Source organism: Raphanus sativus, chromosome 5 (genome assembly GCF_000801105.2).
Source record: "Raphanus sativus cultivar WK10039 chromosome 5, ASM80110v3, whole genome shotgun sequence".
Classification (NCBI taxonomy): Eukaryota; Viridiplantae; Streptophyta; class Magnoliopsida; order Brassicales; family Brassicaceae; genus Raphanus; species Raphanus sativus.
In genome coordinates this window covers 36,933,729-36,955,807 of record NC_079515.1, presented here as the reverse complement: position 1 = coordinate 36,955,807, position 22,079 = coordinate 36,933,729, and the positions used below count along the sequence as shown (strand labels likewise).

The 22,079-nt window shown below is 35.4% G+C and overlaps 5 protein-coding genes across 7 annotated transcripts; 3 read left to right on the top strand and 2 right to left on the bottom strand.

Moving 5' to 3' along the window:
- Positions 1-6,484: 6,484 nt before the first annotated feature.
- On the top strand, positions 6,485-7,992 carry LOC108861363 (auxin-responsive protein IAA19). The gene is made up of 3 exons (XM_018635210.2): positions 6,485-6,971; positions 7,346-7,439; positions 7,530-7,992. Exons 1-3 carry the CDS (start codon positions 6,572-6,574, stop codon positions 7,618-7,620), a joined length of 585 nt encoding a protein of 194 aa, XP_018490712.1. The 5' UTR covers positions 6,485-6,571; the 3' UTR covers positions 7,621-7,992.
- A 1,137-nt stretch (positions 7,993-9,129) lies between these two features.
- Positions 9,130-11,168, bottom strand: LOC108858912 (coleoptile phototropism protein 1-like). The gene is made up of 2 exons (XM_057010365.1): positions 10,338-11,168; positions 9,130-9,753 (listed from the first exon to the last, which is right to left on the bottom strand). Exons 1-2 carry the CDS (start codon positions 11,013-11,015, stop codon positions 9,268-9,270), a joined length of 1,164 nt encoding a protein of 387 aa, XP_056866345.1. The 5' UTR covers positions 11,016-11,168; the 3' UTR covers positions 9,130-9,267.
- A 3,908-nt stretch (positions 11,169-15,076) lies between these two features.
- LOC108861362 (uncharacterized) lies at positions 15,077-15,798 on the bottom strand. Its single transcript, XM_018635209.2, has one exon. It carries the CDS (start codon positions 15,688-15,690, stop codon positions 15,346-15,348), a length of 345 nt encoding a protein of 114 aa, XP_018490711.1. The 5' UTR covers positions 15,691-15,798; the 3' UTR covers positions 15,077-15,345.
- Positions 15,799-16,478: 680 nt separating this feature from the next.
- On the top strand, positions 16,479-18,546 carry LOC108861361 (cytochrome c oxidase subunit 5b-1, mitochondrial). Of its 2 annotated transcripts, none has more exons than XM_056986244.1 (6): positions 16,479-16,776; positions 16,932-17,014; positions 17,213-17,263; positions 17,852-17,918; positions 18,024-18,103; positions 18,259-18,546. In XM_056986244.1, exons 1-6 carry the CDS (start codon positions 16,608-16,610, stop codon positions 18,325-18,327), a joined length of 519 nt encoding a protein of 172 aa, XP_056842224.1. In that variant the 5' UTR covers positions 16,479-16,607; the 3' UTR covers positions 18,328-18,546. The 2 variants fall into 2 exon arrangements, with proteins under 2 accessions (XP_056842224.1, XP_056842223.1); XM_056986243.1 differs by having other exon boundaries at positions 16,481-16,776; positions 16,929-17,014.
- Positions 18,547-18,862: 316 nt separating this feature from the next.
- LOC108836626 (cytochrome c oxidase subunit 5b-1, mitochondrial) lies at positions 18,863-20,406 on the top strand. Of its 2 annotated transcripts, none has more exons than XM_018609763.2 (6): positions 18,863-19,088; positions 19,299-19,372; positions 19,475-19,525; positions 19,724-19,790; positions 19,919-19,998; positions 20,107-20,406. In XM_018609763.2, the coding sequence occupies exons 1-6, from the start codon at positions 18,926-18,928 to the stop codon at positions 20,170-20,172; spliced, it is 501 nt and encodes a 166-aa protein (XP_018465265.1). In that variant the 5' UTR covers positions 18,863-18,925; the 3' UTR covers positions 20,173-20,406. The 2 variants fall into 2 exon arrangements, with proteins under 2 accessions (XP_018465265.1, XP_018465264.1); XM_018609762.2 differs by having other exon boundaries at positions 18,866-19,088; positions 19,296-19,372.
- Positions 20,407-22,079: the final 1,673 nt, after the last annotated feature.

Genomic DNA, 22,079 nt, shown 5'->3' with positions numbered 1-22,079 from the left:
CTTAATGGCTAGCTATTCGGCGTTCATATAAAAGCTTTAAATCAAAACCTTTGATCAATCACGACCTTTCTGGGCTTTTTACTGAGAAGAAAAAAAGTCCGCCTTAAAAGTGATTCATTATATATGGTTTGTAATGTAATCGTATGACCCATGGCTAAAATAATATTTGGCGACGTAAAATCAAAATTCAAGCACTGAGCAGGTTGACAAACATAAAAATGTGTGGGTAAAATGACACCCGCACCTGAACATATCTGGAAACACACTTAATTAGGGGGTTATTTGTTCAAATCATATTATTAATTACTGAGTAAACAATTACTAAAGTTAAAGCAAGATGAATATGTAAATATTTTGATCATATATAAAATTACAGAGTACAAAACATACGCGTTCTAAAAAAATACCAGAAACAATGGATAAAGATGGACCACAGACTTCTGCACCAACAAACTTTTTGTATTTTTGATCATTTGTATGTTTTATAATACAAATTTAAAAACACTGATCAAAAAAACATTTATGGTATGTTTAATAGTTTTAGTAATTTATAATTTTAAGAACATTTAATGCTAAGTTTAAAATATAAATATTAAGTTGTCAATATGTTTTCAATTTTTTCTCAAAACATCAAAGCAAACTTTGAAATTAAAATAATTATGTATTTTATATGATATATACTTTATTTAAAAGTTAATATATATATATATATATATATTAAATAAGAATTCATACTTATATATTTGTAGTTATTTGTATCTTGTTATAAAATATATTTTAAACCATGGATCACAAAAATTTTAATATAAGATTTTTAATAACTTAGTTATTTATAATCATTTTAAAAAACTCAAAATATAACACATAAAGAAAAATCTAAATTTTTATTATAAAGTTTATTGGTTATTTAATTTATTTTAATAAGTTATAATTTTAAAAAATGATAGAAAATAGACTAATTTTTATAAAATAGTTGTTATTCAAAATTATTAATTTTCATATATATCTAATCTATATTAGAAAATTTCATGATTTTTATATAAGGAAATCAATGAAAAACATTAACAATTAATTTATGATTAATTTAATAAAAACTTATTATATATTTAGATAGAACAACATATTTTCTAAAAATTTTAAATTTTAAAAAAAATTGCGATGATGACACGTGGTTACAAAAAAATATTGTAATATTTTTATTTTAGTATATAAGGAATATTCTATATAATAGGTTACAGGTATAAAACACCTTTCAGAAATTTTGAAATCATTAGTCTTAATTTTGGAAATCATAGTGTTTATTTCAGGAATCACTTGCCATACTTTTCATGCCCATTTGTTATCTACATTCTAGAAAATACATCCTTCATGCTCAACCAATTCCTTGGAATAACTTGTTCCCAAAGGGAATCATGCGAAATATCATTTGTTTTCACCTCAGACGAGTTTTAAGAAAACGGATTGTAGAAGAAAGATTTAATTTGTCTAATTAAATACAATTAGCAAACTAAATAAAACAAAGCGATTGAAATGAAATATAGAAAGGTGGAAAAGTGAGAGGCAAGGAAAATGCACAATGCAGATCGACGACAGCTAGTCATAGAAAACCACAACAGCTGTTACATCGCAAAATGTATTTTTAAAAAATTATAGTTGGTTTACTTTGAAAACATTTGTAAACAACAGAATATGTGAAAACGAAAGAGAACTTAAGTGGTGTCACTAAGTTAGTAGTGCAATTGATTACCACAAAACCACACAACTATAATTTCCATTACTCTGCCACACACAAAACACAGATACATGTGTGATGTGTGGATTAGAAGTTTTTGTCGTGGATTAGAGATTTGAAATATAAAGAAAAAAAAAGTAAGAAGAAAATATTAATGAAGGTAAATAAGGGCTGGTTGGTGGAGAGGAAATACAAGGATGAAATATTGACAGATCTGGGAAGATGAACAAACGCTGTCTTCAACTCTCTATTGGCTACATGACGATCTTTTGATTACGATAGGAGTGAACTTTTAGAAACCCTCCAAAATATATTTAATAGATCATTTATTATTGCAGGAGGATAATAAATACTTTTATTCACAATTTCAGTTATATATTGAATCAGCATTACAACATGATGAGATTTATGGACGTCTTGCAACAAGAAACTGAATCGAAGATTATGACATTATACTACATCTAATTATCTGTAATTTTTTCTTTCATTTTGCTGGAGTGGTGCGTACATTTCTTTTATCGTATAGGTAGAAAAGGGATTGTTAAAGGGAAGAGTATTCATCTGAGTTTTCACAGTGCACCGTTGCAACAACCATTTCCGATATCAAAATGCAAAAAGAAAAAACATATAGTATAGTTATAATAATTTTATGCTAGTGGACATCGTTGTGTCTGAGTTTAAAAAAAACTATTGAATAGTTATTTAGCAAAAAAGAAAAAATCTATTGGAATAGTTTGTATTTTGTTACTTCTTTTAGATCCTTAACAAAATGAGGAATTTGCCCATTACAAAATGAGGAGAAGAGAGGCGCAACAGGCCAACACATATTCCTAAAGGAATCGGTTGCATTTTTGGGCTTTTATCTTCTTCTCTCACTTCAATACGGTTTCTAGGATCAGCATCCTCAACTACACAATCACAATCTTCTTTAGCGATAAAGCAATCGTTGATGCTCATCATATATATTTTTTTTTTGCTTAACTGTAAATATCATAAATGAACAAAGTTTACAAGTTTGAGTTTATAAACTACACTTTGTTAGACATGGCAAAAAAACAGAATAGAACGTGCTAACAAATTGGGATTTAACCGGCGTTTTGCTAAACTAGCCAAAAGGCCATGAGGTGCTTAAAAGCTTTCCTGCTCTCGCGAGCAGATATTGTATTTCTGACATTTCTGTCCACATGGTTGAAGAGATCCGTTGTGTTCTCCATCTGGTTCTTAAAGATTCTGTTGTTCCTCGCTGCCCAAATGTTATAGATGATAGCTTGGACAGCAATGCTTCTTAATGTTCGAAGAGACTTGCTTGGAGAGGAAGAGGTCCAAGCTAGTAACTGCATCCAAGAGTCGGAGTGATGTCCAGGTTCAGACAATTTAAGGAGCATTCTCCTCCAGATGTCCCTACTAAAAGAACAGTCGATAAAGAGATGGTCCCTTGTTTCATCAGAATTGGAGCAGAGGCAGCATGAGAGTGGGGTAAAGCTCATCATATATTGCTATCTATCTTGTATAAGTAGCCGTGTTTCTATGGTCAGTTTGTTCAAAATATGGTGGGAAACTGCTAACAGACGGCGAGGTGAGTAACAAACTTTAGCCACTAAGTTTTGTAAACATCGATTTTAACTATCATTAATTTTTTTTATGTGTATACAACTTAAGTTTTTGCTGATGATAAACTCTTTTTTCTATTATTGGCTTAGTTTACACGACAAAAGAATGGCTCGACAAACTTTTTAAATCAGGGAACTCGTTACTTCGTATTGGGTTCTATGAGATCTTATTCTCTGCTAAGGAATATTACGCCAAGTTCACATGTATTATATATGGTTCTCTATGGCTAATACTTTTCTCAATAAAGATATCAGTTATGTAATCAAAACTTTAACCGCAGAAACGGGACATGTGTCGGCAGATTCAACGCGGGCTGATAAACTAGCGAATTCAAAGTCCAGCCATGCTCTAGTTTGGTTTGGTGTAATTTAAAATATACGCTGTTCATTTTTTTTTTTTTTTTTCTGTTTAAATACTCGTTAGTAAGATGCAAATATGCATGGAAATATGCTAACATTTATTGGCAATATAAGTATGTTTTCTCCCTTAATATCCGACGACTATTCGTGTAATAAAAAGAATACTTTTGACTTAAAAAATTATTTGTTCGATTATAGAGACTAAACGATCCGGCCGCTAAACACTTGCCCTTTTATAGCGTGTTGCCTATTTGTCGGACAATATAAAATTTTAAGATTTGCTGAACATTTTAAAATATAATAGTTGATGGTCATTATTTCTGTTTTACGCGGTGTAGTTCTAGATGTCGAAGAAGAAAATTCAAATTAGAAATTTATAATGGATTTTATTAGTAATATACAAATAATTTAGATATTCTATTTACCGTCAAATTGATTTTAAATTGAAAGACTAAGAAACTAATTATCACTAAACTACGAAGTGAAAATAAAGCATTCATGGTCAGGGGCGGACGTACGTACACCGGTACGGGGTCACGTGCCCCCTACTGTTTTTAATTTTTTTTTGAATAAGCTTAATTAATTTGATAAAAATGTATGCAGTTTAATGAAAAAAACATAAAATATGCCCCCAGCTCAAAACTGTTTTTGTTATTTTTAGTAGTTTGCCCCCAACTAAAAATGCGTCTAGATCCGCCACTGGGTCTACGAACAAAAAACACAAACATCGTAGGTAAATCCAGGGCTTATAACATATGGTTGAACCACTCTCATGATTATTGTGATATACGACTATATATATACAAGTACACTTTTCGCTCGATCGGCTAGAAATGTATTTTTTTTTAAGTGTTTCTAAATCTGAATTTTAGTGTAAATTTAAACTCTTTAACCAGAAAAAAATTGCACAAAAAACAGAAAACAAGAATAACAATTGAAGTTTAAAATTCTTTGTATGAGAAGGTATGGTTTATGTTTGAAAATATTACAAATATAATCAAATTAGTACTGGTATCATGCGTATGAAAACTATGGACTTGCTTTATGGTTGACAAAAAGCTGATTTATATATGAAATTGTTTGGTTCAAGTAATTCCTTTTTTTAATGAAAAAATTTTGAGGGCCGCAGGGAATGCACCATGCGACTTGTGCTTTTCCAGCCGCTGGACCGTATGTTCCAGTAATTCTTGTTTACTAATAATATGTACGTTTTTACAGTTTATGATCATGCGTTTGAGATGTAAAGGCAAACGTTTCTCTGTCTCAAGACATGTACCAAGAAGTTTAATATGTATATATAAGTACCAATTTTACAGGTTCTGAACCGAAGCATATTATCTGGTTTTACATCTCAAACGCACAACTATCCTCTTTTCTATCTCAAACTGTTGTTTCTTAGTCTTTGGAAACATTAAAAGTTAACTAGACAAACAAGAAATATGGGAATAATGACTCATCTCTCTCTCTCTCTCTTTATGTGGTTGTATTTCATATAATTTCACGTGGCCCAACCTGTTAATGTTCATCAATCAATCAAAGTTGTAGACAAGAGTGAACCCACACTACACACGGTCGATCTTCTTTTCTATGCGTGTGTCCCTACATCTCTTAAGCCCATCATTACTTCTTGTGTTTTATTGGTACGGTGAGCAAAAGATAGTTAGAAATAACCCAACAACGCGGGTCTAGCTAAGTCTGAACTCATTCGAGACTTGTTTACTCCGCTCTAAGTCATTGGTTTGGAAATGTCTGTACTGTATTAAGAAATCCTAACTTAACACACATGGTTATTGGCTGAGATTAATTCTTTAGGAATTGTTTTTTACATGCAGACTACAAATAGGATTTACAATAGGTATTTTAAATCTGGACTAGCTCTCGATCTGATCTATACCAGTTAAAATCTAATACGATTGATCTGAAAGTTGAACCAAATTATAATCTGATTTAGGTATCTCAAAATCAGATCAACTATAAAGTGAACTACTTAACAAAAAACAAAATCAAACAAGAACTTAGAAGCTATTCATTACAGTTTAGACTATGGACATAACTGATACAAACTTGGACCTGGACCAAAACATAAAACACATGCTATCTCAATCATAACTAGATTAATATTGTAATCTCTAGTGATTTAAGAAAAACTAATATCGTACTATATATAGTACCATCTATACAAAGTATAGTTAGTGTAAGCTCTTTCTCCATGTGAGATTTATGCGGTGACCCATCAAAATCATTGCTGAAATGTCTTATAGTTAAGCTATAAGTCTGTTAATTTCCAATTAAAAATAATGGAAGAAGGATAACAAACATATCCCAAAAATGGTATAGGATTTGATTTTATAGTCATATACTCTGATTAGAAATGTATGTTTTTAAAAAGTATACTGTGATTTACTAGTTAGAACAAGAATCTCTACAAAAGGAAAACACATGGGATGTTAGGAGAAAGAGATTCAGATTCTAATAATCCAACGGTCAGAGAAAATTCGAAAGAAAATTTTCACAACCGTAGGATCTGTTCCCTTAACAACCTTGTAGTGCCGGTCTTTATTAATTTCGTAGAAAATTAGAAAACAGCACCAAACTTATGTCTCTCATGTGACCGACCACCGCAACATCAGTTGACCTGTCTTTGCCCCCACTTTGTCTCCCCACACAAACTGAAACTTAGATATCAAACTGACTTAACGTGTCGATTTCTGAGTGGTTTCCATTGGTTTTATCGTGTGGACCAACGAAGCAACACATAAAAGCACGACGCGGGTAGTGTACCATTACTACAATAAGAGAAGTGTGTGCGAGAAGAAAGTTCTCATATTTCATAACTATATCGAATAACAAAAAAAAAAGAAATTAAGAAATGGAGAAAGGTGGACTCGAGCTTGAGATAACTGAGCTGAGACTAGGTCTTCCGGGGACGGAGAAGATGATGAAGAAGAGAGGTTTCACGGAGATGATCATGACGTCTTCGGGAAGTAATAGTAATCAATGTGAAAGCGGCGTCGTTTCATCAGGTTGTGACGTAGAGAAAGCTAATGAGTCTCCGGTTGCGAAAAGTCAGGTGGTGGGATGGCCGCCAGTTTGCTCATACCGGAGGAAAAACAGCTGTAAGGAAGTTTCAACGACGAGAGTGGGGTTAGGGTATGTGAAAGTGAGCATGGATGGTGTGCCTTACTTGAGGAAGATGGATCTTGGTTCGAGCCAAGGTTACGATGATTTAGCATTTGCTCTCGATAAGCTCTTCGGTTTCCATGGCATTGGTTAGTAATTTAATTCTCTCCTTAGACCATGTGAAACAAAAAGAAAATTAATCCGATTGTAAGAAAGATCAGTTTAAGAACTTAAGCGTTTTTAAACGTAACTATGCAAGAATTATAATTAGGTTAAGTAATACTGACGTGTTAACAATTTTAGACTCTTTTATCACGATAATTTCAGATTTAGATTATTTAGGTTCAATCCTGGAAATCTCTGATGATGAGTTTTAGCTTTGATGATTTGTCTGTGGTTTAACTCCAAAACCGTCTCATAATATCTGAAAATAGCAAGGTTTTTATACCAGAAAATGGACTTTTCTACTTGTCACACACAATACAAGAACACCTAATTAATATCTACATATATATATGTGCAGGAGTGGCCTTGAAAGATGGTGATAACTGCGAATACGTGACCATATACGAAGACAAAGATGGAGATTGGATGCTCGCGGGAGATGTACCTTGGGGGTATGTTCATATCTTTTGACTTAGATTAGATCTCATCACAGACTTTTATATGTCACAGTTTAAATTTATATGGGTATTTTGATTTTACAGAATGTTCATAGAGTCATGCAAGAGGTTGAGGATTATGAAAAGATCGGATGCTGCAGGGTTTGGGCTGCAGCCTAGAGGAGTAGACGAGTGATATGGTGACTTGACCAAGAAGCAAGGCACTGGTTGAATAATTTAACCTTTAAATTTGATCAAGATCCTTTAGAACATTTTTCCTATTCATGTTATATATAATATTCAGAAATGATATCTCCCAGGGAGGGTTAAGGAAAAAAAATATATATATATATGTTATAGTGTTATTCTATAAGATAATTTAAGTTATGGTTTGCATAATTATCTACAGAAAGACAGCTACATATATTTCTTGAGATTGAGTTAAGACATTACTTTGTTTAAAAATCTAATGTTATTCGGATCCATGTAAGTATAATACCTGGCGGAAACCTTTGTAGCGTTTCCATGATTTCCTTCAAATTTGTTAATTTCAGCATAATTGACTGTTTATTCGGATCCATAATTATTATATCAAATACACCGACATGTCGATCCTTTTTCCTCTATGAAACGAACCCATATGATTTGTTACAACTATGACCTACCTGTGTTTTTGATTGGTAATAATGCCATGTGCATTGCAAACCAGAAACATCAAAAGTTCAGCCCATCCCTTCCAATTCAACTTTTTGTTTGGGCCCAAATTAGTATGTCCATGATTACATATAAAGACTTTTGGATTCGTTGTAATTTTTGCAAGCTTCTAACATGATCATATGGTTAACAAAAGTTATGACCGTTTAAAGTCTCTTGTGGAAACAACCTAATCATCTATGGTAAGGGTATTCCCTCGTCACACAATGAACACACTAACTAACACTAGAGTCTATTCTCAGATTATCACGAATCAGGATGCTTCACTTTGTTTGTGGCATTGTTCATTAATTCCACACTGATTCGGCTTCCCCTCTTGCTTGGGGGGGGGGGGGGGGGGTTGTGATCATTGCTTCCCTTGCCAAGTATAACATCCTCATACTTTCTCCCTTTTGTTTTAGGTTTTAGTGTTTTTGTTTGTTGTCTGATTTCAGTGATCAGTTCCTGTCTATTTTTTGCTGCTTCAGTTCCTCTATTTAAGGAACCATTCAGTGAGGAAGATGAAGAAAGCAGGAGAGAGCGAGGGAAAGGAGATGTTGAGAAACGGCTCCATGTTTAGCTAGGAACCAACAGAAAAACAGTCCGCAGGATCTTCAAGTTGAAAGAAGCAAGAAGATTGATGAAATGATATAGATAAACTGGACCACAAGTTCCCTATACTTGAAAAGGTTAATAATGAGGAAGACCTGGACTAGCCGTTACAGGCTGACGAGGCAAACAATAGCAGCAACACAAACAAGATGGAAACAAGAACTGAAAGATCCCATAGAAGCAGAATGAGTTTTGATATGAAGAACACACCACACTAGAGAAGAGTGGTGGAGAGGCCAGAGAATACTAGAGCTGTCAGAAGGATTCCATCATCTCCTTCTCTCATCGTTAAGAACAACATCATCAGGTCATCTCTCCAAACAAACAAACGAGCTGTCAAATTCTAGACCATTTCTCCATAACATGCATTTTGTTTCTAAGCGTGTGATCAGTTTGGTGATTCATTGTTTATGTATAAAGAAGAATTTTTCATTGTTGCTCATTTATGCTTATTGTGTTGTTTCCATTATTAATGCAACATTATGACATAGATTTTCTCCACCTTGAAGGTGTTGTTCTTCCTTTAACAGCCTTGTCTTCATATTCCCAGGAGTCCTAGGCTCAATCCTTCACCATTATCACCTACTTCTTCTTCACCGTTCATCATCTTTTCAACGCCAACACTTCCTCTAGTGGAAGGTCTCTTCCACCGGAAAAACCCTTTACTCCCACCACCACTTTTCTTCTCCATAAGCCTCTCCAGCTGCATATGCATGGCACCGCACTCACTCTGGAGCCTCAGCACATCATCTCTAAGCCTCTTTATCTCCGCTTGCTGAACATTCATCTCGCGTTTGGACAAGCACTGTGGCCCAGAGCCTGGCTCGGAGTAATGTGAGGCAGATGGACTCCAGTCAATGTGACGGCTTATTTTTGTCTGCTCAGTGAACAACACTCTGATGATTGATCTCACTGGTAAACGATCGTTCTGAGCTGCATGTAGAGCTGCTTCTGGTGATAGCTTTCTGCTATCGATGAGTCTACACAGTGCCTTCCTTTCTTGCTTCAACACTTGAGGATGAGCCTGTAGTTGAATTTGAAAATCTTGAATTGAGTATCAAGAACTGAATCTCAACTTCGAATATATAAACTTAATGTTTGATTTTTTTGGATTAGAAATACAAATTTTACCATATAAAATAGTCTTACTAAAGCTAAAATGAATATCAATTTTTGAAAAATATAAATACGGATCTAATAATTATTCCATTTTATTTCTAAAATATGCATGTTTTGTGTATTTACACATTAAAAAGTTATTATAAAGCATCATTTCTAATGTTAAAAATGCATCATTTCTGAAAGTAACTATTTTTATAATTTGAGACTTATAGTATTAGAATAATTGCAATTAACTTTTTTAAAAAATTTACAATTTACATTATTAACTATTAAAATTTACATAAAGTATAAAACATATTTATTTTAAAACAATTTTAATTTTAATTTTTAGAACCAGAGGTCCAGAGGATGTGGTTATATACATTCATTTTCGCTTATCTAATAAATAGATTTATTTGACACAGTTAACAAACAAACTTTAAAAACGAGTATTTGCCATAGAGTTTCATTTTTTTTAGCTTTCACAACATTTTTTATTATTATTACCTTGAGATATGTATCAACGGCGCGGTACAAGCCATCCTCTGTGGTACGAGCATGGCTAGGCAGAGCTTTGATTAGTGATATAAACTCCAATAGAGTCAAACCACCGTCAATGGCAGCTTCAGCGAGGTAAGAGTCAACAAGCTTAGCCACTTTAACAAGAGCGGCACCGGTCTTAACACCTTCACTGTCTAAACCAACGAACTTCTTCACAAGACGCGTCACGAGTTCAACGTCAAGCAAAGTCCCGCACGTGTGGCTAAACGAAGGTATCATGAGCTCCTTGAGGGAAGCTTGGTCGAGCTGCCAAGACACTCTGTTTTCAAGATCCGTTAAGTAGTTCTGATTGGTTCCGACCATTTTCGCTGTCCTGAGGAGACGGAGGAGGAAGTTGCATGGAACGGAGTCTTTCTCCGGAGGGAGGATTCCGGTTAGAGTTTCGACGAAAAAGCGTTTCTTCATTACGGAAGCCGTAACGCTCTCCGTCGTCGGTGGTGGTGGCGGCGCCGTGGTGGCGGAGAGGTTACCGGAGAGGTCAGGGAGCCACTTTGAAGCGTAATGAGCGATGATGGAGCCGATGACGTCTGGTCGGATGCCTTTGGATTTGATGCCGGTGATGGTTTTGACGAAGTAGTTCATGTCTTGGATAGAAGCTTCGTCGAACCAAGAGTAGTAATCCATTTCACCGGCGGCGAACGTTTCTTGGTGATGATGCGGCGGTTGATTGGCGTAGATGGTGATGGGTTCTGGCGAAGGCACCGTGAGCTTGAAGTTCCAGTTTATGGTAGAATGGTTTTTATATAGAAAGAAAAATGATGGATGGTCCTTTTACTTTTTCTTATAATATATGATTTTTTTTGAACGAAATATATGATTAATATTCATTTTGTAAGAAAAATATTGATACGTATTCATGCGGTATTGTATCCCAAGCCTAGTGTCTGCATAGTTTTTTCATTATTTTTAATAAATTAAGAAGTTGATAAATCATGAAAAGTAAATGTGTTTATGGATTTACATGAGATGATACATATTTTTTTTTTTTTTTTTTTGAGATGATACATATGAATACATGATCCTAATGTTAGAGGATTGAGAGCCTGTAGGAAGATAAAGATAAGAGAAGGATGAAGACAAAACCCATATTAATTACATAGTTGTCTTATTACAGAGGGAATATAATCAATGCATAGACGTGTCCTTATTCTCCGCGATGATTATGGTAAATCGTATTCTAGTGATATATATCCATAGATTGCAAGATATATAATAAAGTCGTCGGCCTTCTTCCCCAGCCCCCTTCGTGATTTATACAATACTAGTTTGATATCGACTGTAAAAACTGATTTTGGTTTTGATCTGAAACGAGAATTACCTAGAAAGGATGATTGTTTGACGAATTTTCAGACAGTAAATGTTTTGTATAAACAGGCTATATATAACAAACGAAGTACATCCATGAATGAATCTGACTGTGAGTCTTAACTGTAAAAAAAGAAACTAGCGAGGTAAGCTTATATGTATTGAGCTAAAAAAAAGACAGTAGATACTTTGGAAAAGACAAATGAATCATAGTCTCTCTGTATTGCTCTTTTGTAATATCCTTCTCTCCATGTGAGTTTTGTAGTGAAACGACAATGCATGGTCCCGTTTTCGAATATAATGACCATGCCGTTTGTCTCATCACACGCATACGTAGGTGCCAAGAATAAGATTCTCTTTTTAACGTCTCCTTTTGTTCCCATTGCACAACACATCACGAGTGCGATGGCACACCAACGGGTTTGGCCCGTTGATGGCCTATCTATCTACGCATACGGGCTTGGGCTGTTCTTTAGGGTTTGAGTCACCTTTACACAAAGCTGATAAGAAGCTTGTTTGATTCGCTTTTTTATACTACATATGAAGGATGAAGTTGTTGTTTAAATAAGATGTACAGCGAGGTCTTTCGACGGGGCAACTATATAGAAATTGCTATAAAAGAAGTCACCCCAAAGATTAAGCTAGATGCAGTGACAATGGACTTTGAAAAGCACAAGCGATAAAGACTTTGGGTGTGATATTGGCAGCAAAACCCCAGCCTTGCTTGTCGGAAATGTACCAGTTCATTATGATCCTTACCATAGTTGATGTCCCTATTAAATGTTGAGCAATCGCCCATTGACGATGAGTGCTCGTTCGGACTAGGGAACTGCTAGTGTGAAACTTTCATATGTTGTATATATGCATGGAGGTCAGAAAACTTGAAACCACACAAAGATCTTGATTTGCGTAAGAGAGTGTTAACCTATGCCTTGAGGCTAAAGCTATGAATTTCAAAGTAACGGGAAAGCAACCACTAAAGTGGCAGGTTTTGATACTAATATATACTATAAGGCGAGTGCAGCCAGTATGTTAAATTCTTATTCTTGTCAAAATAGCTGCGACTGCAATTATTGTGAAGACGAAGAGAGCATTTTATGGAAAATAATGGAGAACATAATATTTTAAACATATATACAGGATTCAATTAATTTATTTTCACGGAAATAAACAAAGCGTGTTGTGGAAACACCGTGGCCTAGTGGTCAAGGTTTAAAGGTTTCTACACCCAAGTCTGGGGTTCGAATCCCAGGCGACGCAATTTCTACATCAGGAAGTCTGGGTTTCAATTCCCGGAGAAGGCAAATTATGCAGAATACTGGAAATAAGTCTTACAAGGGATCATCAGCATGGCGCAAGGAATACCCGTCAGGAATGGATCTCATAGGTCGGCTCAGGGTGATGCAGTCAGACATGAATTCTCATAAGGCAGGTAGAATGGTCAGCTGTAATATCATCTATGTAATGTTTCTAGTTGTTTCTAATAGCATAATAAACCCGACAAAAAAAAAAACAAAGCGTGTTCGATAATGCTCACAGCATTGCTTTTTAATTTCTATTAGAGAAAGTATTATAAGTATTTATTGTTGCATAAGTTTAACAATAAGCAGGGATAGCTCAGTTGGTAGAGCGTCATCTCTGAGTTGAAATACCTAGGGATGTAAGCCGCGTGTTCGATTCACGCTCTCTGCATCTTTTTTACTTAATATTTTTAACCGGTTCACGCTCTCTGCTCAATTGTTTCAATTCCGTTTGGTTCGCTTCTCCACATCTCGGTTCAACAGCATAATAGATCCTTTTCTTTTGAACACCCAGCATAATAGATCTATATCATTAGAATTCGGGGCGAAACATGGCCCTATTGAGTTTTTTTTCCCGCCGAATTGGGCCTTGTAGATATTTTTAATAATACACTAATTTACGAGCTACACTAATTAATGATACAGATCATTTTTCTCGGGAAAAAAGGGATAACGTGTATCTTGTCTTAAACTTCCAGATTAGTACTATACTAGGGATATTGCTCCGCGAAAGCGCGGAATCGTGAATGTCTAAAAGAATTTTCGATTTGTGTTCAAGAATTCGATATCTAGCAATATTTTTTTCCAAGAAATTATCAGATATAGACCATATATCCACTCAGATTCAACATCTGATACGCTGACTAATTGACATCCTCATTAGCTATCCAGTATCCGCAACATGTGTAAATATAAGAAAATAATAATCTATTCCAATTTAAAAACCCCACACAATAGTAAAACCCTTTATTAAACATAGCGCAATAATATATACATACTCAGAAAATAGTCAAGGCGAAATTTTTTAACAGAAATAAAAAATGAATCTCCACGAGCTCCAAGATTTATGCGAACTCTCTCGGTCCGTCCAAAAAATTGTGTTTCTTTTTCATTGGTTTTTCCTGTAGTTATCAGTTGTGTAAACAATTTTGTTCGCCTCCTCCTTGAAACTATCAGTATGTTCTAATTCAAATTTGAAGTATGAGAAATTAGTATATCCTTCCATGGCGTACATGTCTCAGCGGAAAACTTCAGAAAATAGAATAAAGAACATAGAAAAGTTATACTAATCAAGTTTTCAGTAGAACTATGAAATTATATCAATTTAAAGAGTTTCAATGATATGTGACACTGAATAGAGCGGTTTAGAATGTAATGGTTTATCATTGGATGTGAGAGTTAAGCGACAAAGTGGGAGAACCCTATGCCATATTTAAAGATATTGCAAAAGAATAGACGATTAGGAAGCTTTTTGGGTATGTCTGACGCATCAGCCTCACCTTTTAAAGGTTATGTAGAAACTAAGTCCCATAGGCCGCAAGCTAATTTAAAATGACCCAACAATCATTAATTCATTACATAATCATGTTCGAAAATTCACTTCCGAGGACCGTAAAATCACTGGAAAAACATAATTTGGACACCAACGATGACAACTTAAACTGATTCGGTGCAAAAACCGAAATTCTTAAAAACTTAATTTTCACTCATTTCACCTTATAATCGAATAGTATATTTAAAAATTCATGAAGTTTTCATGAAAATGGCAAAAAAGAAGAAACTGATGTATAACTCTTGAAAAATTATGAGCGTCGGAATTAATATTGCAGAAAATCTAAAAATCTAAAGAAAAAGACTGACTTGTAAAAATCATAATTATCTTTTATTAAATTTAATCATAAAAAAAATGCAAAATGCACATGTCTATTCGAATCCGGATTATGAGCTTCTTTAATGATACATAAACCACTGCACTAGATGATATTTAGTGATATTTATATGAATACATACTATTTTAAAACAAAATTATAAAGATGGATCCCACAAATATTTATTAAAATCTGATGTGGACACTTTAAGAAAAGAAAAAAATGTCTCATTATATATATGATTTTTTTCTGTCAACATATATTAGCAATGTATAATTGTTAAAATAAAGCTAAACTAATTGAGAATCCAACGGTTGACAAGAAACAACATCAAACACGATCTAGACCGTACAAACACAAACGACGATACACAATCCAACGGTTTTTGAGTATCATCGATCGAAAAACAACATTTTAGTTGGATGGACTATTATTATTTATGTATGTATAACGATTAGAGAACCCGTGACCCGATCCGGGTTATTCGTTGATCCGAACGGACACGTCAGACGCGAGTCGTGACGCGATGGCGGAATGATACATGACTTCGTGGAACGTGGAGACTTGTGCGATTTTCATTCGCAGTTGCTTAGCCTTCTCCTCCGTGAGACACCTCCGCGTAGTCCTCTGATCCAGATCTGATTCCCGATTCGCTGAGGAGCTGGAGCTGTTGCTGTTATCCACGACGTAATCAGGTTCCGATGACCAGCCGAAAAGAGGAGCCCACCATGAACCGGGTTTCTTTACGGTCGGATCGGGTTTTCTGATGGATCCGGAAGATGCACGGATCGAAGGGAGAGCGGAGCAGGAGATGATTGTAGCCATTGTAATGGACCGTGAGAGAAATTAGCAAAACGTAAAGACTAAAAAGTGATATTATTTATTTGGGGGAGAAGAAGATAAAGAACGTGGATTGGTTATTAAATTTAGTTAAAATAGATTAGGTATTTATAGTGTGGGTGGGCGCAACGGAGGGGTATTGTTGGGAAGAATGTGCAGCGTTGAAAGCGATTTGCACCACGATAGTTAGGGTGGAGGTGAGCACATTGGAGTATTATTGTTTCTATAGTATATGTGGATAAGATTGAAGGCGTGGAGCTGAGAAGAGAGCGTTTTTGCCAATTGTGCAATGTCTCCATCTGTTGCACTTTTCGCTTTTCTATTTATCTTGGCGATATTTATATTTGGATTTTCATATTGACTATGTCCAAGTAGACGTCTGTATTCATTGTATATTTTATTCCATCAATTTTCAAAGAAAATGAGAGTGTTTTGTAATAAGAACTTTTCATAAGTTCTCGATCTACAATTCGTATTAGTAGGAACTAACTGTTGATGATATCAACTATTTCTTCATCAACAAAATATCTCCACTCGTAACATAAAAGATGCATACAAAATGATTATTTGCATCTTCGATGAGTTAATGAAGCATGAACCGATTGACGTATTGGATTTACATGGGCTTAGATATTCGCTTAGGTGTTAACCTGATATCGACAATCACAGATAAAAGTCCAATAATCATATTATCACAACCTGTGAAACGTTTAGTTTGACACGTGTGTAATAGTTTCTCACGTGCGAGGCAATCAAGTAAAGAGTGACCAAATTGGAATTAGAAATCTCTAATCGGCCACCAAAAAAACGTTCGAACCGGTGAAGAGAGGTTTGGCTAATCGTAGGAGGTTTGACCTGAGATCACAACCTAATCAGTCTCTCTACTCCGATTCACCATCACGATGTGGAGAAGAATCGTCTCTTCCGGTCTCAAAACGCTAGCTGCCGATGTGGCCGTCGCTTCTCCTTCTCGTCGATCGATAGCCGGCTCCGCCAGACCCGTCGGCTTCTACCTCACTGCCGGTCGCTCTCCCGCCTCCTTCATCACTCGCCATTTCAGCTCGGAACCAGGTGAGATCAATCGTTGCTTATAGTTTGTTTCGACTTTCAGATCTCGGTTTTGGATTCCATGTATGATTGGTTGATTCAGTAGCGAATTCTACGGATTTAGAGTGTATAGAGGGTGGTGAAAGACTGTTGTTATTACCGTTTTAAATATGCAGTAGGGACCCCTGCAAAGAAGAATGTGGAGGATGTAATGCCCATTGCCACTGGTCATGAGAAGGAAGAGCTTGAAGCTGAACTCGAGGTGATTCCTAATCTTTGAGTCTATGATGCATTTTTATCATATGTAATGAGTATGACACTGTGATACAAATGTGTTTTACTGTATCTTCACCTGTGTTCATATTTGTTAGTGTTATCAGGGAGTGTATATTCTGCTTGATTGTAATTTTCAGTGGGAGGAAATCAAGTTTTAAATTTTTCATTGTTTTCTTGGGGGCAGGGGAGGAGGCTGCTTGACATTGACTTCCCCGAAGGTCCTTTTGGAACTAAGGTTAGTTTTTATTACCAGATATAGGTCATGAGGCCTCACTTCACTTTGAATATGTTAAATCAGATTTCCCATCTCTGCTTTGTCATGTAGCAGTTATTTCTGTTATGTCTATTTGGATCTTGCGTAATTGTCACTCTGAACTCTCTTGATTTTACTTTGGATCTTATTTTCAATTTTTATGTGAACAGTGTAATTATAGTTTCCAAGCTCTATTTTTTATTTGATTTGTATACGGGTTTTAGTGAGTTCAATAAGTCTCTAAGTTGCGTTTGTTAGTTTACCATGGTCCACTGTCTATGACGCTTATCGGCTTATGCCAACTGATGATGATGAAAATTTGCATATTCATGTGCAAGTGTCTGTAGATCATGAAAGTTCATTTCTTAGCTTTCTTAAGTATTCGTTTTCTGCATGGCTGTATGAGTGCTGAATTTTTCATGCTGTATAACACAATAGAGACATTTGATTTTTTTTTTTTCATTTTCTCATGTCATTGTATCTCTCGAGTGAGCCGCGTTCATTCTTGTTTGACTAGCTTTTGTTAATAATATTGTCATCTTATTTGACACCAAATTGTGTTTACCTTAGGAAGCTCCTGCTATTGTGAAGTCCTACTATGACAAGCGGATTGTGGGATGCCCTGGTGGTGAAGGCGGTAAGCTCACCTCGTCTTCTCTTTATGGCATACACTCTTAAGTTTCTACATGTATCTAACAAACCAGTTATATTTTCTGATCTTTATTACTGGTGAAAACTGCAGAGGAGGAGCACGATGTTGTGTGGTTCTGGCTGGAGAAAGGAAAGTCTTTTGAATGTCCGGTTTGCACTCAGTACTTCGAGGTAAGTTAAATCTCGTTTAAGATGCTCTAAATTGTAAACAAATCGAATAGAGTCTCGTATCATAGACACATGTCAGAAGAATTAGTAAAATGACAAAGAGCAAGAACTCGTTGATCTTTCCCAATAATGATTTGGTTAAAATGTATGTGTTGCAGCTGGAAGTGGTTGGTCCTGGTGGTCCTCCCGATGGTCACGGTGATGAAGACGATGAGCACCATCACTGAGAGACAAATATTTTGTTTTGAGTTTTTTTTTTTTCTTTCAAATGTTCCACATTTCTTTGTTGGAATAAACAAATGTTTTTGGATCCTTTTGAAACAACACTCAGGCATCGGAGTTTATAAAATGCCAAAACTCTTATGACCGTGGTTTCCCCTTTTGTAACAACTCTTGAATCTGAATCGGTCTTGCCTTTTTAGCAGAATGAATGTTCATACCCCCTCTTTACTCGTATATGAACCAATCTATACTGTGCCACAACATTTCATGTGATTTGTATAGATTGTCATTCGAAAACCATCTCAATTCGAAAACTACTTTTGCTTTGCCAAAACTTGTAATTGTCGAGAATTTGTCATTTATTCTCATGCTTCCATCGTTCAACTCCATTAACAAGTCAAACTGAGACAATTATCTTTAGGATCAAAAGCTGACACATCTTTCGCGTGTTCGAACCCTGGCTACTGCACCATTTCCGCTAGAATTTGCATAGAATGTAGAAGCGATTGGGCACGTGCCTAGCTTTCTCACACGTACGAGTTGATTAGAATCTCTATTCGCATCAGAATCTGTCTCAGAGTCCATCCATCGTTTCGTCACACCATGTGGAGAAGAATCGTCTCCTCCGGTCTCAAAACCCTAGCCGCTGCTTCTCCTCCTCCTTGTCGATCGATAGCCGCCACCGCGAGACCCGCTGGCTTCTACCTCGCTGCCAATCTATCAGCCGCTTGTTCCGTCATCCCTCGCCATTTCAGCTCCGAACCAGGTGACACGTCGTTGCTACAGTTTTCTAGATCTAGATTTAGATTTGGTTCTCGTTGTCGTTGTATATTTTCGCTGTTATCTTCCCAGCATACCTGTGCCGTTAGATTTGGAGTATTGGTCTGTGAGATGATTAATGCGTTGCCAAAACGAACCAACTAGATTGGTTTAATAATATACTCATATCTGATATATGTATTGGAATCTGTAGTAGTAGAGAAGAAGGTGGAGGATGTAATGCCCATCGCTACTGGTCATGAGAAGGAAGAGCTTGAAGCTGAACTCGAGGTGATTCCTAATCTTTGAGTCTCTGATGCATTTTTTAACATATAGTATTGGTGCAAATGTGTTTCACTGTATCCTTGTCATTGTTTTTTTTCTTGGGGATAGGGAAGGAGGCTGCTTGATATCGACTTCCCTGAAGGTCCTTTTGGAACTAAGGTTAGTTGAATTTCTATTGTCTTGTAACTCTCACTTTTAAATATTTCTTGTAAGAATACCTTAATTCATAGGTGGGTTATATGAGACATTTTTTATCATTTTCATTTGGACTAAGCAAGCATTAATTCCCGTTTGGCTACCATTTGATAACAGTTTTGTCATCTTTATATTAAAATACCAAATTTTGTTTTACCTTAGGAAGCTCCTGCTATTGTGAAGTCCTACTATGACAAGCGAATTGTGGGATGCCCAGGTGGCGAAGGCGGTACGTTCATCCATTCCTCACTCTCTCTACTGTCATAAAACGGATGATTAGAGGCAAAAAAAAAAAAAAGAATGAGTGTTATCGTTGACTATTAAAGTGTTGACTATATGGTCTGATGTACTTTGCAGAGGATGAACACGACGTTGTGTGGTTCTGGCTGGAGAAAGGAAAGTCTTTTGAATGCCCTGTTTGCACTCAGTACTTTGAGGTAAGCTTACAACTCGTTTCAATTTTTCGTAAATAAACGAAACTTTTAATAGGTACGATGAAAATTTTGCATTTATGAATATTGAATTGGTTAAGTTTATGTTTGCAGCTGGAAGTGGTTGGTCCTGGTGGGCCTCCGGATGGTCACGGTGAAGACCATGAGCACCACCACTGACTCCGGCACCGAGTTTTGCTTTCTGTCTTCACTTTCTTTAAATATTTTTATATTTTTTTATTGGAATAAATATACATACATGCCGCTGGTTGTAACACAGTTGAAAATGTTTTTGAAACTTTTAGAACGCAACATTTCGGTATCGGAAGTTGTCAAGATGCCTAAACACTTACAACCGTTGTTTTACTTTTGTAAGAATTCTTGAATCAGATTCATTCTTGCCTTTTTTGCTTACTATATATTCGCATTTTATTGTTTATGGCTCGATGTCTTTTTCATATTGGACGGTTTGATCGCGACGTAAACGACTTCAATTAATATATCAGCGAAAAATCGATTTTCCTCGAACCTTGTTCGTTAATTGGTTTAACACTAACTAACTACTCATACAATGCACCTACATTTTACATTCCATTTTTCCTATTTATACTGTAAAAGGTATATAAACACGGCGACCAGAAAACGGCGGAGGTTAACATCTAGGCCGCATTCTCTAGCGACGCAGCTGTTTTTAGTCTCTCTTTCTCAACGTTTTCTTCTTAAATTATTATCTCAAACGTTAAAAACTTAGAGACCAGATTAATTAACTTGAATTACCGAAAATGGAACTTAAGTAGGTTGTTAATATTTCAGTACAGCGTCAGTTACGTTATTATTTATTTGATACGTCTTTTCTTTTGGTTTCATATTATTATATGTTTACAATGAAAATACGAAGCAGAAACCTAATACTACAAGGACAGTGGTATCGGAAAAGATCCCGACGAATATATTCTAATAAATCTCAAAAAAGTCTAATTTTAATTAAAAAAATTGAAAGTGTTACAAAAAAAATTTAAAAATGAAAAAGAAACAACTATCATGAAGAGAAAAAAACGCCGGAGTTCAATATTCCGTTTCTACTTAACACAAATCGCACCGTTCTCTAGTTTTCGACACAGCTTGCTCTCACTACGAAGTGAACCTCTCGTGTTCAGACATGCATGCATTAATATACGTATTGTACTGCTGTACATATGTTTTCTTTTTGGTCGGCATAAATGTGTAACAAGTGCCCTAGATATAAATTAGTGTTTCTTGTGTGAAAATATATAATTACTTGGTGGGAAAATCATTACACTCAGTGCTTTCAGATTTCACAAATCCAAGAACGCTAAATGTAGTATCTTTGTCCATTGTGTAATGTCCTCATCAAGCAGAAAGTTTCAGACTTTGAAGCTTTCTGGTTAATCGGTATTTATCAATCTTCTTTATTTTATTTTTTAATTATACTGGAGTATTCATAAATCTTCTCACTTTAATCTTTTTTTTCATTAAACAAATGATTGAACATGTGTTTGTTCCATCATATTCATGGTAATATACTTTTGTCGTATTCATATTCATGGTAATATACTTTTGTTATATTCCCATCAAAAATACATATAACGTTTTAGAAGATTTTTTTGAATTTTAAAATAGTTAATGTTTACAATTTTTTTTAAAATATAAAATTTTATTAATATTTGTTATTTTGTTTTATAACAGATTAGATAGTTGATTAATGACGTTATTATTTAAAAAGCGAAAGCTAAATATTTAAAATTTTAAAGAAAAAACGGAGAAAGTTTACGCGGCAGTTTATTTTCCTCTACTCCCCCGCAAGGCATTGATTCTCTCTTTTATCTCTCTCTCCTATGTGTATTATCACCGCTAGCTCTGCTCTGGTTTTGATTTTGATTCCTTGTGTTCCCAAAAAGATTTATTTCCTTTGTTTTAAATATATAAACTCAACGAGAACCTATGATACCATACGCCATCTCCAAAAACTCAACGAGAACCTATGATACCAGCTGCGTCCCCGCAAACTCCTCGAAAATCTCTACTACTTCCGGGGAACGACGCTCAGCGCTAAATCGTCTCTCTGG

Coding starts and splice junctions, on each gene's coding strand:
- LOC108861361 (XM_056986243.1), top strand. CDS start 16,608: ATGTGGAGAAGAATCGTCTCTTCCGGTCTCAAAACGCTAGCTGCCGAT. Junction 16,777..16,928: donor CCATTTCAGCTCGGAACCAG/GTGAGATCAATC, acceptor TTAAATATGCAG/TAGGGACCCCTGCAAAGAAG. Junction 17,264..17,851: donor AAGGTCCTTTTGGAACTAAG/GTTAGTTTTTAT, acceptor TGTTTACCTTAG/GAAGCTCCTGCTATTGTGAA.
- LOC108858912 (XM_057010365.1), bottom strand. CDS start 11,015: ATGGATTACTACTCTTGGTTCGACGAAGCTTCTATCCAAGACATGAAC. Junction 9,754..10,337: donor CCGTTGATACATATCTCAAG/GTAATAATAATA, acceptor ATTCAACTACAG/GCTCATCCTCAAGTGTTGAA.
- LOC108861363 (XM_018635210.2), top strand. CDS start 6,572: ATGGAGAAAGGTGGACTCGAGCTTGAGATAACTGAGCTGAGACTAGGT. Junction 6,972..7,345: donor CTTCGGTTTCCATGGCATTG/GTTAGTAATTTA, acceptor ATATATGTGCAG/GAGTGGCCTTGAAAGATGGT. Junction 7,440..7,529: donor GCGGGAGATGTACCTTGGGG/GTATGTTCATAT, acceptor TTGATTTTACAG/AATGTTCATAGAGTCATGCA.
- LOC108836626 (XM_018609762.2), top strand. CDS start 18,926: ATGTGGAGAAGAATCGTCTCCTCCGGTCTCAAAACCCTAGCCGCTGCT. Junction 19,089..19,295: donor CCATTTCAGCTCCGAACCAG/GTGACACGTCGT, acceptor TGGAATCTGTAG/TAGTAGAGAAGAAGGTGGAG. Junction 19,999..20,106: donor TTTGCACTCAGTACTTTGAG/GTAAGCTTACAA, acceptor TTATGTTTGCAG/CTGGAAGTGGTTGGTCCTGG.
- LOC108861362 (XM_018635209.2), bottom strand. CDS start 15,690: ATGGCTACAATCATCTCCTGCTCCGCTCTCCCTTCGATCCGTGCATCT.